Raw genomic sequence first — 12525 nt, forward strand, 5'->3', positions numbered from 1 at the left:
CTGCATTGAAGTGATGGCGCGTTATGGCGTGTGAGGACAGAGACGGAGAGCAGGCTTGATCAGAAAGAGAGACAGACAGATTTGTGGACTTTTGAAAGCTCAAGTTTGACATTTTATTCGTCGCCATTTTGGATTTCCGCAACCCAAAGAGGGAGGAGTTTGCAAACGACGGCGTAGACGCCAACATTGGCTACTCGACCGGGTCCCAGCGGTCACGACGTGTTTCTCTTGATTCGTCACGCCTCGATCACATGATCACGCGGTCCCTCTTTTTCACCGTCGCCCTCCTTCCTCTGCATTATTTTCTGCAACTAAACCAAGTGTGTTGAAAACCTGCGAGATGCTTTTTCAAAAGGTTGCAGAGTTGACAAAAACGAGGCTATAACGCACGTATGGACGGAGATATTAGACTCGGCTAAAAACAAACAAACGTGTTTCTGGACGGAGGAAACGCTGCTTGATCTTCTCCACACTTTTGATATTCTCACAAAACCCTGCTTTTCCCTCCTGGTCTTCTCCCCTTCATCTCTGTGCCTGTGTTTTTATTTCACTGTCAGCTGGCCAGCCCTTCACACACACACACACACACACACACACACACACACACACACACACACGCACACACGCACACACACACACTCTTCTGATGCTTGTGGGAGGGGTTTGCCTTCACTAGTCCTCACAGGTCTGAGTCCCCACAGGTCAAGGTCCCCACCGGGATTGAGGAATAAGAGCACACACACACACACACACGTTGAATTGATTGGTAGCTTCTCGGTCCTGATTTCACTTGAACGTAATCGTCTTACGTTACTCTGCTTTTCTAGGGGCCCCGCACCAGGGCCTCCGCCGTTGACCTACATACCTTTCACATCTCAAATGTGTGTCCAGGCGAGTGAAGATCAGCTCGCCTCCTTTCTGCTCGGGGGAAACCAGCTTTCAGTTATAACAGGATCACATGGGCCGATCGGCTGCCAACGAACCCGTTTCTTGTTTCTCCCGCAGAGGACGCCGGCGTTTAACACCGGCAAAGATTTTCCCATCTTTGCCGGTGTTCTTGATTTTATTCTGTAAAGACCGCAGACGCCACGCAGACGCCACGCAGGCGCCACGCAGACGCCACGCAGGCGCCACGCAGACGCCACGCAGGCGCCACGCAGACGCCACGCAGGCGCCACGCAGACGCCACGCAGGCGCCACGCAGACGCCACGCAGGCGCGCCAGAACATTTGGAAAAGCCGTCAGATCACCTGTTGAGAACGAACAGAAGATGAGAGCTTTCAGCGTTTCAAGATTTCATCAAAGCCAGGTTTTTTGTGTTGTTTACGACGTTGAGGGTAAAATAAAAAGACAAATGTTTACAAAAATAAAATAAAGGTCTTATGTGATGGGGAAAAGCTCTGAATGTCCAAAATTAAAAGTGTCCGCAAAAACGCTTCTCTGAGATTATTGGGGAAAAATTTACAAGAAAAACCTTTGCAAGATTATAAAGTCATAGATTTCAGAGGAGAAAAAGAAAACTATGAAAAATAGTGGCAAGCAAAATTATGTAAATAAGGAACAGCAGACTCACCAGAGTATTTCCGGCGAATTTGCATAAATTTCTGATTTTAAACCCTTTACAAATGTGTGAGTTTATCTTGCACATTTGCCACTTTATACTTAGAGAATATAAAATATGTTCTATTTCACACTGGATGGGGTACATCCAGTGTGAAACAGTGCCTATGGCGGTCACCCAGGATTCATAGAACCGTAGTTACCTTTGTAACTTTCGTTTTCTACCCTCTCTTTTTTTTAACCTGCAACGGCACAACAAACACACTGTAGTAGTTTACAAAGCTCCATAAAGAACAGATGCATCACCAACAGATGTTTATCCCCTTGAGGTTCAGCGTAGAAGATCCGTTTTTTGATGACACACTTTAAAAAAAAAAAGTTTTAAATATATTATGAAGGGGGGCAAAATGCTACATTGCTTCTTTACGGCTCTCAAAATGGCGGGGGATCACAGCAATCAGCGCTAACGGTGCAAAGCGGGGAACGCCTGAAGGGAATTTCTTTTTCAAATTTGGCACAAATGCGGACACTTGGGCTTCGAGGGAGACGCGGACGATTTTGAAGGTCGAAAGGTCGTGGTGACCTCACAAGGCTCATTCATGACAATTTCACGCAAAATGCCCAATCGGATGAAGCGATGAAGCGATGGACGGACATCGATGCGAACAAACCGCGCGGCGGTGATTGTAGTTTAGTTAAGTGGACGGTGCAGTCTGGACCGGGACCGACGTATCCTGGAAAAGTAAAGGTTACGTAAATAAATCAAAGGAAACCATTAAAAACCCAAAGCGACGGGCCGGGCCGGTGCGCCGGCGTCCCTGGAGCCGCCGGCGTGTCTAAAAATGGCAACCGTCATTATCGCGCTGTGTGTTCCTCAGCGCGGCTTCTTGTGGCAGCGAACGTGTCCCAGGAAACCCGTGCAGGGTCACAGGACACACACACACACACACACACACACGCACACACACCAGCAGCAGCACCCTGTGGCGCTCTGCACTCGTCCTGCCTGCGTATCAGCATCCAGCAGATCACCTCTTCGTCCTCTTATGTCCGCAGTTTCCGATCTGACCACTTTTTATTTTCCATCCTCTTGAACATCCGCTGTTTGTTTGGAGCCTTTTTCTTTTCCTCCTCTCGGTCAGCTTCTCTTTCTCCATTTCCTCTCCGTCACAATGTTCCATAAAGCGCCGGGACATGTTGGCCTCTTCCTGTAATCTCTGAGGCCACCTGTCCGTCACTCTCTCTCTCTCTTTCTTTCTTTCTCTCTCGCTTTCGTCTGTCTATCTCTCTATTTCTATCTCTCTTACTCTCTCTCTCTCTCTTTGTTTCGATCGCTCTCTCTTTCGCCTCTGGCTTCTCTCTCTCTTCTCTTGCTCTCTCTCAACTCTCTCTTTTGCACCTCTCTCTGTCTCTCGCCCCTCTCTCTCTCTCTCTATTTCTATCTCTCTCTTTCTTTCTCTCTGTCTCTCTTTAGCTCTCTCTCACCTCTTTCTCGCCCACCTTGCTCTCCCTCGCCTTTCTTTCTCTTTCACCTCTCTCTTTCTGTCTCGCTGTCTCTCACCTCTCTCTCTCTGAGTGTCACCTCTGTTTCTGAAGGTCACCTCTGTTTCTGAGTGTCACCTCTGTTTCTGGAGGTCACCTCTGTTTCTGAAGGTCACCTCTGTTTCTGGAGGTCACCTCTGTTTCTGAAGGTCACCTCTGTTTCTGAAGGTCACCTCTGTTTCTGAGCGACTCGACAGGTGTGCAGCTCTCACCTGTTCCCGAGCTCCGCCTTCAGCCCGAGGCAGGAACGCGGATTTGAGTTTCTTTTGTGAACTTTTCTGCGTTGAAAGAAGCTTTTCATCACCTGTTCCCACTGCGTCTCCAGCTTCCATTTCATTCCTGTTTTTTATCATTGTCATAATTAATTTAATCATGCATTGTCTTGTCGTTTGTATTTTTTTATTTCATCCATAATTCATGTGTTTTCATCCTTTGTTTTCAGTCGATTTTATTGGTGGATTTGACCCATTCCCTCTCTACCATGTCAATGAGAAACCATCTCACCTCCTCTTAAAGCCCATGTACCTGTAAGTATGAAGGTGTGTCACGCCGACGTTCACCTGCTGTACCTTCACACCGTGCGCTGCCTTCTGTGGTCGTGCTCAACCTCTACCTGTTCATTACCTGTACGTGGTATTAGTCCATATGATCATTAATCAATGATTCAATCATCCAAATGTACAATTAAATTACAACAAGCACGTAATAATTCAGATAATCTGTTCATTTTCCTCTACAGTTCCTATATATATATATATATATATATATATATATATATATATATATATATATATATTAATATATACATAATATATATATATATTATATATATATATAATATTAATAATATAATAATATTAATAATATTATTATTAATAATAATAATAATATAATATTAATAATGTATTATTATGTAATATATATTATGTATTATCTATATAATACATAATATATATACATATATATATATTATGACTAATACTATTAATACTTCTGCTTTTACTGGTGCTGCTATTGTTTCATTTACACCATACAGATGTTGTTCATTCTTGACATATAATCTATATTGCTTTATATTTGATCGTTTTTAGGGGGAGTATTTAACATTTCTTATGAGAGGGTCCGAGGGCAGATGATTTAAAGATAATGTTCGATACAAATAACATTAATTGAGTTGAATTAACTGAGAAAAATGCACATTTGTCAAGTGTTTCATTCACAATATGAACACACTTATATTAGACTTTTGGCCGTATCACGAAGCCCTAACAGCTAATTGTTTTAATGATCCTCTTATACTTCTGTTCCAGAGCTTCTTTTAGATTGTTTTTGTTTTTTTATATCAGGATGCAGGCAGTTACAAAACAACATCGGCTTCTTGCTCAATATCAGGAGTCTTCAGTCATGTCTGGAACATGCTTCATCCTGTCGGAGGGCTGTAGGGAAAATGGAGGCCTCTCGTGACCCAGTCGTGTGTGTGTGTGTGTGTGTGTGTGTGTGTCGCGCCGCAGGCAGTAACTGACAGAAGCACGCGGAGCAAAAACACACAAAAACCTGTCTAAAATTGGATTAATCAATTAAGTTGTGCAGAGAAGTTAATAACAATAAGTCTGGGAAGTCGTGTCATAACTCTCTGCCGACGTGAACTGAATATTTTATGAGCTTCTTGACAGTTTAATCAGCTCGGTCTCTAATGGGGGGGAGGACGTTTCTGACCTCCAGGGGAGTCACATCCAGGAGAAACGTCACCCACCGGCCGCTGACTCTGTTCTCTTTATTCCCCATGTCTGTGTTCTCTGCAGGTCTACGTAAATGAGAGAGAGGGAGAGAGAGAGAGAGAGAGAGAGAGCAAAAGGGAGGGCGTCCGGCGAGGAAGGTGACACGGCAAACTTCCCACGCAGACAAAATGGCTGTTTTGACACAAACCCCCCCAACCCCACACACACCATCTCCATCGGTTCACCAAGAGGACGCGCCAGACATTTCCCCGCCTTCTTGATGTCAGTACGCCGCTTACTGGTGTGCTGCCCAGAAGAAAAAAACACTTTCTCAGTTTGGGTCCATTGTTTTCAAGTGAGCGATGACGGGTTCCTGGAAGAAGAAAGAAAGGTGTACGGGGGTGGGTGGAGGGGGGGGGGGGGGTTACGGTGCAACAAAGCCTCATATTGTGTCTTTTTCTTTGAGTTCTCTGCTGAGGTCCCTGTGACCTGCTCATAACGGTGTCATACTCCATGTACAGCGTAGAAAAACAAACAAGTGTGTGTGTGTGTGTGTGTGTGTGTGTGTGTGTGTGGGTGCCTAGTATTCCCACCCCTGTGGTTCCCGTGTCTTATGCTGCTGCACACCTAAAAGCGTTGCGAATTTTCCCCTGACTTTACTCGTGCGACTTTATGTGGTTCATTTGCCTTTTCGCAAACCCATACGTGGCGGAAAGGGGGCGCGGCTTGAGCTACGTTACCCCAAGTTACCAGCACATAGCCTCACTAGCTAACCTAAACTGACCCGGTCACGTTCCTGTAGCTACCGGCACATAGCCTCACTAGCTAACCTAAACTGACCTGGTCACATTCCTGTAGCTACCGGCACATAGCCTCACTAGCTAACCTAAACTGACCCGGTCACATTCCTGTAGCTACCGGCACATAGCCTCACTAGCTAACCTAAACTGACCCGGTCACGTTCCTGTAGCTACCGGCACATAGCCTCACTAGCTAACCTAAACTGACCCGGTCACGTTCCTGTAGCTACCGGCACATAGCCTCACTAGCTAACCTAAACTGACCCGGTCACGTTCCTGTAGCTACCGGCACATAGCCTCACTAGCTAACCTAAACTGACCCGGTCACATTCCTGTAGCTACCGGCACATAGCCTCACTAGCTAACCTAAACTGACCCGGTCACGTTCCTGTAGCTACCGGCACATAGCCTCACTAGCTAACCTAAACTGCCACAACTGCCACAATTTTCACAACGCTCTTTCACCTTATTTGCCCCATCCGCCAAAAAATGTGCTTTTCCACAAGCATTTGCGTCTGCATTGACTTTACATGTAATCTAACTCTTTTGGTGTGATGGAGGCATAAGAGGACTCGCTGTCTTGGCTCAGATCTCGGTCCGGAGGGCTGAATTTCAGGGGAGCCCGTGGAATGAGCCATCGTGAGGCGGCCATGTTTACTTTGAGGCCGGGAACTGTGTGCATCCATACAGACGCAGGGGTGGAAGAGGTGGAGGGAACGAAAAACACCAAAACCTACAGGGGCGTCTGTCAAAAAATAGAAAATGTAAATAGTGAAAAAACAAGAAGGAGAGTGGGGGATTGGGATTCGGAGTTTGAAACGTTGGCGAGTAAGAAGCGTTCAAACGGCATAAGTATCACTTTATTGTTTTGTATTTCTGGAGTCTTATTGTTGTGATTGTGTTCTTTTTCTTACCTCCTCTTGTCAGGGAGGAGGGTGATGGTGGGGGGTCATTACACACCCAAAGGTTACGCAGCGTATTTTTTACTTCAAGTAAAAAAACACAATAGTGCTAGTTTTCCCACATCGCATAGATCTCAATCGTCTCAGTTGTGATTGTTTCATAGCATTTTTTTCACAGGGCTTGCATTATTATAATAATCATATGTATGTATAACATGTTAAAGGAAAAACCTAGCGGACTGTAAAGCTTCTGCTGTGTAGTTTCTGACACATTTCTGTCGTTATGCACACGTGGGTCCAATCTTTTCTTTCCTCTTTTGTTCATGTCCGATGTTTCAGAGTTCGGGTCGGCTCCTCTGTTGCCTCGCTGCTTGTGTGACTCACTACTGCCCTCTAGAGTTCAAAGGGTTCAAGTACAAGTAGCACGGCGACGGAGTTTCTGCCTATAGGTCCAAAAAAAGAAAAAAGAGAAAATCCATGATTTGTATTTAAAATACTTTTTGTCTGTACACGTTCTCTGACGCAGATGTTATACATCATAAACATGCTCATAATTTGTTATAATCTAATGTGTATTCATAATGCTTTATAACAATAATCATAACATTTTAAAGCATTTATATTACCTTTAAGGTCAAATATCATACTATTTCATAAGTATTAGTCAATCACTGACGTGATCTTAATGTTTTATAATTCTTATGTTTGTAAAACATTATATATTATTTTAATAATACATAATAATAACTGTTAAGATGCATTTTAATGGGATTGTGATAAATTACGCCATTGTTTGCTTAAAGTAAAGTGAAAAAATATCAATGCAATAAAATGTATTTTCACACTTTTACTTGAAACAAAAAAGGACTACCTAGAATATCACATAGTAATCCATTATGACTAAGAATTATAATAATTTTAAATATAATATGATTATCATTGGAATTAAAATTCAGTGAGTGACATGCAATTATCTCACATGAACTTAAACATGTTCATAAAATGCTGTAAAATGTGTTATAGTTAGTTATAAAGCATCAAAAATGAATATGAATGAACATTTGTTACATGAGCTTATGAGTTTATTAGCTATAATCATACAGCGTGATAAGCCAATTACAATAATATTCATAAGTATGTTTAGAATTATAAATCATAGACCGTTATACAGCAGGATGAGGTTTTAACCTTCTTTTAGAGTTAAACTAAGTTATTTTCTTGATCATTCAAGTCAAGTTTTTTTTTTACAATTAAATCCAAAACATTTTCAGTATTTCTTTGATTGCAAGATGAATTTAGAATCGTCTGCCTCGCTATGTTTTTGCAGAGGAATCAAAGGAGTCGTGAACAAAGAGATTATTTTGGTTCTCAGTCCTTTTCATCGTCAGCGACTAAAGACGTCCCGCCGCGTGTCGGATCCCTCTTCGGCATCAGATGTTCTTCAGAAAGAAAGTCAACGAACTGTTACGCTTGTGAAAGTCATCATCAGACCACTTCTGCCGGATCATTTCAGAACGACCCACTTTCACTCCATTGGTCACATCTCTCTTGGCAAGATGCAATAATTTAAAGTCCTATGTGTGTTTTTTTTTTTTTAATCATTTAACGTTTACACTGAGAAATAAGGGTTCCAAATGTGTTTCTACGTAAAGGGCGGAGGTTCTACCCAGAACCGTTTGCTTCTGAAGAACCCTCTTTCCAAGAAGCGGTTTGTCAAGGCTTCTTTGAGAGACTACAGGGTTCCATTAAGAACCCTTTGTGGAAGGAAGGGTTCTTCAAGGATTCTAGAACGCATGGCTTTGAGAAGAGAACACCCACGATTTAGAACCCCCCCCCCCCCCAAAAAAAAACCCATGATCGCTGTGTGTTGCCCTGTCAGGGTTCTAGAAGAAACACTGTTTGTAAAAGTGTTCTCAGTGGAGCAACCTGGGTGGGTTTTAAAGGAAACCAACGCAATATAAAAAGGTTCCCAGTAGAAACCCAATTGGTTAGTTCTAAATGAAACCTTTAGACTAGAATAGGGGTTCTTGGTAAAACCTAGTTGGGTTTAGATGAAACTTTTGAAATATTAAAAGGTTCTCAGTAGAACCCCCGGGTTGGGTTTAGATGAAACCCTTCAAATATAAAAAGGTTCTTAGTAGAAACCCAATTGGTGGGTTCTAAAGAAACCCTTAGACTAGAATAGGGGTTCTTAGTAGAACCCCCGGGTTGGGTTTAGATGAAACCCTTTAAAATATTAAAAGGTTCTCAGTAGAAACCCAATTGGTGGGTTCTAAAGAAACCCTTAGACAAGAATAGGGGTTCTAAGTAGAACCCCCGGGTTGGGTTCAGATGAAACTCTTGAAATATTAAAAGGTCCTTGTTAGAATCCCCTGGTTGGGTTCTAGAGGATACTCATAACATATTGAAAGGTTATCAGTAGAAACCCAATTGGTGGGTTCTAAATAAATCCCATGGACTAGAATAGGGGTTCTCAGTAGAACCCTCGAGTTGAGTTTAGATGATATTCCTGAAACATTAAGAGGTTCTTATTAGAACCCCCGGGTTGAGTTTAGATGAAACTCTTGAAATATTAAAAGGTTCTCAGAAACCTCTGGCTTCTGGGTGATAGAAAAGGGTTTCCGGTAGAACCCGTCGGTCGGGTTCCTGTTAGCATTTTTAGAAAGTAGACAAGTTCTGGATTGAACCTCCAGAGAGGGTTCTTGGTGAAACCATTTACTGAAAGAAGGGTTCTCTGTAAAACTGTTCTAGGTCGGGCTGGGCTAAGTCAACACAATATTGATGATGTGATATGAGAATAGATATTCTTCTTAGACTTTGGATATTGTATTGTTGCAGAAGTTTTTGAATTCAGTGATGTGATTTTCTGCGTTCACCAGACGGTTCTCTACGTTCTATCGATCGCCTTTACCCACTTAGTAATAACATGCACATTACTGAAGAATATCAAGAACTAAAATATTACGATATTGGATTTTCTCCATATTGCCCAGCCCCATTTCTCGAGGTTTAACCCTCAACCTTTGATCCTATGAGGACAAGCCGAAGAACCCTTTATGGTTCTAGTTGGCACATTTTATTTCTAAGAGTGGAGGCTCACAGGTGTGTGGGTGAGCAGAGCACCTCATTTTGTGACATCATCAGTATTTCTAGTAAATGCTACTGTGTAAAACTAGTCTTCCTCTCCGTGCAATACAGCCTCCCCGGTGACTGGAATTAGTGTTTATGTGCTTTAGTCTCCACTGAAAAACATTACACCTGTTTGTATATAATCATTTTTTTTATTTTCTTTGTATAGAAAGTGGAAAAGGTCTTTTTTTTTTTACCTCTCTCTTCAATTTTGTGTCCTTGTGTTGCCTCGACCCCCATGTGACCCCATGTGACTCGATTGTGTGTGATCCTATTTATCCAGAATTGTGCTTTGTGTTCATGTAAATAGCCGTCTGTTAATAAAAAAGTGTGCTCTTTTAAATGATACTGTGTGACATTCAGTAGAAGAAGAAAAATGACGCTAGCAGATAAAGTTTGGCTGAGATTTGAGTTATGTGTCTAGATTTGCAGGGGATAGATAGATAGATAGATAGATAGGTAGGTAGGTAGGTAGGTAGGTAGGTAGGTAGGTAGGTAGGTAGATAGATAGATAGATAGATAGATAGATAGATAGATAGATAGATAGATAGATAGATAGATAGATAGATAGATAGATAGATAGACTGCGTTTTCTGATATTGAGAGAAAACGAGTTGGATGGAAGACATTCAGTAGATTGACATGGGCGTGGAAAGTTTAGAAAAGAGTTAAATGGAGGGTAAGGAGCAGGCTCCGCACGTCGATCCAAGCCACCTGCTTTCTGCAGAGGGGAACAGTTTGAAACACTTTAAGCAAGAACTGTACTCTGTCAAACACACTGTAGAAGGTGGTTCAGGACAAGAGTGCAGTGTGCAACCATTGCAGCATGTTTCTTTCACTTCCATATCACACTCATTTCATTTAAATCATGTAAAAAGGGAGATTGTCCCCCTCATTATACATTACATTAATCCTCTCTAAAGCATCTTCAGAGTATTGACTCCGCTAAAGCAAAAAAAAACATCAACACAACAGTGATAGTAGATGGATAGAGAATGGTGAGCTCATCTGTACATAACTAATATTAAGCTTTAAAATCACTTAAATGTTGTCTGATGTATTGAATGGATAATGCCCTTGCTGCTGTTAGTTTACATTAAAATGACTTCTGCAACCTTGTTTGCATGTGACTTGCATCAGTGTAATAAAGCGCATTGAACATCCATGCATGTACAACAGTCTGACATCCATGATGAATGTGTACAGGTCCATCTACTGTCACTTGCAATTTATTTTGTTTTTCCTCCATTCTGTTCCTAATCCTCTGAAAAGTGCTTCCGGAGTTCACGGTTTGCTGAGGTGGGAACCTGGTGCAGGAGATATCAGACCGATGGAGAAGGTCACTTCATCCATGTTGTTAATTAATGTGGATATTTTACAGGCATCCGTGTTAATAAACTGGCCCGTGTGTTGGCTCAGATCTCTCCATCTGATCTGTGTGACACTGTACGTCTAACTGTGTAAAAGCAGTTAGTTTCGCTTCATTGTTGCGTCAGACTGTACACCAGATGTTTTATGGTTGACCCCTGACCTTTGACCTGTTGCTTTGGTTTCCACAGAAACAGAGATCGTCTTCGTAAGATGCGTCTTGTCTCATGCTCATGAGAATCTGCCCGGTACTGTTAGAAACCCCACAATGTCAAGGTGTGTCTGTGGCTCTTTCTTTTGTTTATCAAAACAGTGATGTGCAATATTTTACAGACGAGACTATACGTGCACGACTTCCTCTTATGTGCACACTGCACGCATCACTCTTCACTGCCTGCACACCAACACACATGTGGTGTGCAGAGAAATAGTGTTTCCCGTGTGTAGAATTAATTTGTAGTTTATAGGCAGAACACAGATGTCAATACATTCACAAACATATGTGCTATCATTCTTATTAGTGGTAATGGTGGCTAACTGCCCTAAATATCATAAGAGAAAACAAACTGATAACGAGGCCATCTTGTGGATAAGTGCAGACACTTTTTACTTTTGGATGTTACTCATTTCATGAATCTCCATGTGATGTGCATTCAGTAACTGAACACATGTCAAAGTAATGTGAGCCAGCCCTCTTGCAATACTGATACTTTTACACTTTATAAACATTTTTTTTACTATTTATTTTATTCTATTTGTATATTTCTATTTTTCTGTTTTACTGTCTATTTTTTAAATTGTGTTTTTGTTACTGTTCTACTGTTTACTTATATTACTTGATCTGTGAATAAGGGCTGCTTTAATACTGTAATTTCCCCACAGAGGGACTAATAAAGGACTATCTTATCTTATCTTATACATGTTACCTGAAATGAACCCCAGCACGTTAAGTGGCCTCCAGAGTGACCAACAGGGGGCGACAGCGCACTGTAATACTTACAGAGTCTCACCTTCACAGAACTTTCATCTCATGAATCAATTTTGACATCTTGCAATGACTCTTAAACGTTTCATTGATCTATTTAGGCCGACAGTCTGTACCTGACAAAACTCTTTGAGCCGGACTTCTGTTTCTTGCAAAGTAAAAACGCAAATGTACCTTGTAGTTATTTTCTAGGTATTTCTTTATTATGTTATGCCTCTCCAGTGTTGGTAAGTTCTATATGTTTATTTATAAATAAGCTACAGCAGCGTTATGAACATGATTAATTAATTAAGTTCCCACATTGTTTCCCCCTTATATATTAAGGTCACATCTTGTTCCCTTAATTACTTTAAAACCTTCAGAATGATTATTTCTTGTTCAGCCTGAACCGTCAGTCTCCTTCTTGCTTTCTGAGCAGATGAAACAGCTGCTGACAGCTTCCTGTGTGTGTGAGGAGCTTCCTGTGTGTGTAAGGAGCTTCCTGTGTGTGTGAGGAGCTTCCTGTGTGTGTGTGAGGAGCT

The 12525-nt window shown here is 41.9% G+C and overlaps 1 protein-coding gene across 2 annotated transcripts in view; it reads left to right on the plus strand.

The window, feature by feature from the left end:
• nkain4 (sodium/potassium transporting ATPase interacting 4) overlaps nt 1-5216 on the plus strand; it is a 48266-nt gene extending 43050 nt beyond the window's left edge. The window contains exons 6-7 of one of the 2 annotated variants that reach the window (XM_068598641.1): nt 3545-3629; nt 4905-5216. In XM_068598641.1, coding sequence (XP_068454742.1) covers nt 3545-3629; nt 4905-4914 — 95 coding nt within the window. In that variant the 3' untranslated portion in view covers nt 4915-5216. The remainder of the gene's footprint in view (nt 1-3544; nt 3630-4904) is intronic. The other variant, XM_068598640.1, reaches the window with a different exon arrangement.
• Nucleotides 5217-12525: the final 7309 nt, after the last annotated feature.

This window comes from Clinocottus analis, unplaced genomic scaffold (genome assembly GCF_023055335.1).
Source record: "Clinocottus analis isolate CAN_PGR_092001 unplaced genomic scaffold, fCliAna1.0.p SCAF_4, whole genome shotgun sequence".
In the NCBI taxonomy this organism is placed as follows: Eukaryota; Metazoa; Chordata; class Actinopteri; order Perciformes; family Cottidae; genus Clinocottus; species Clinocottus analis.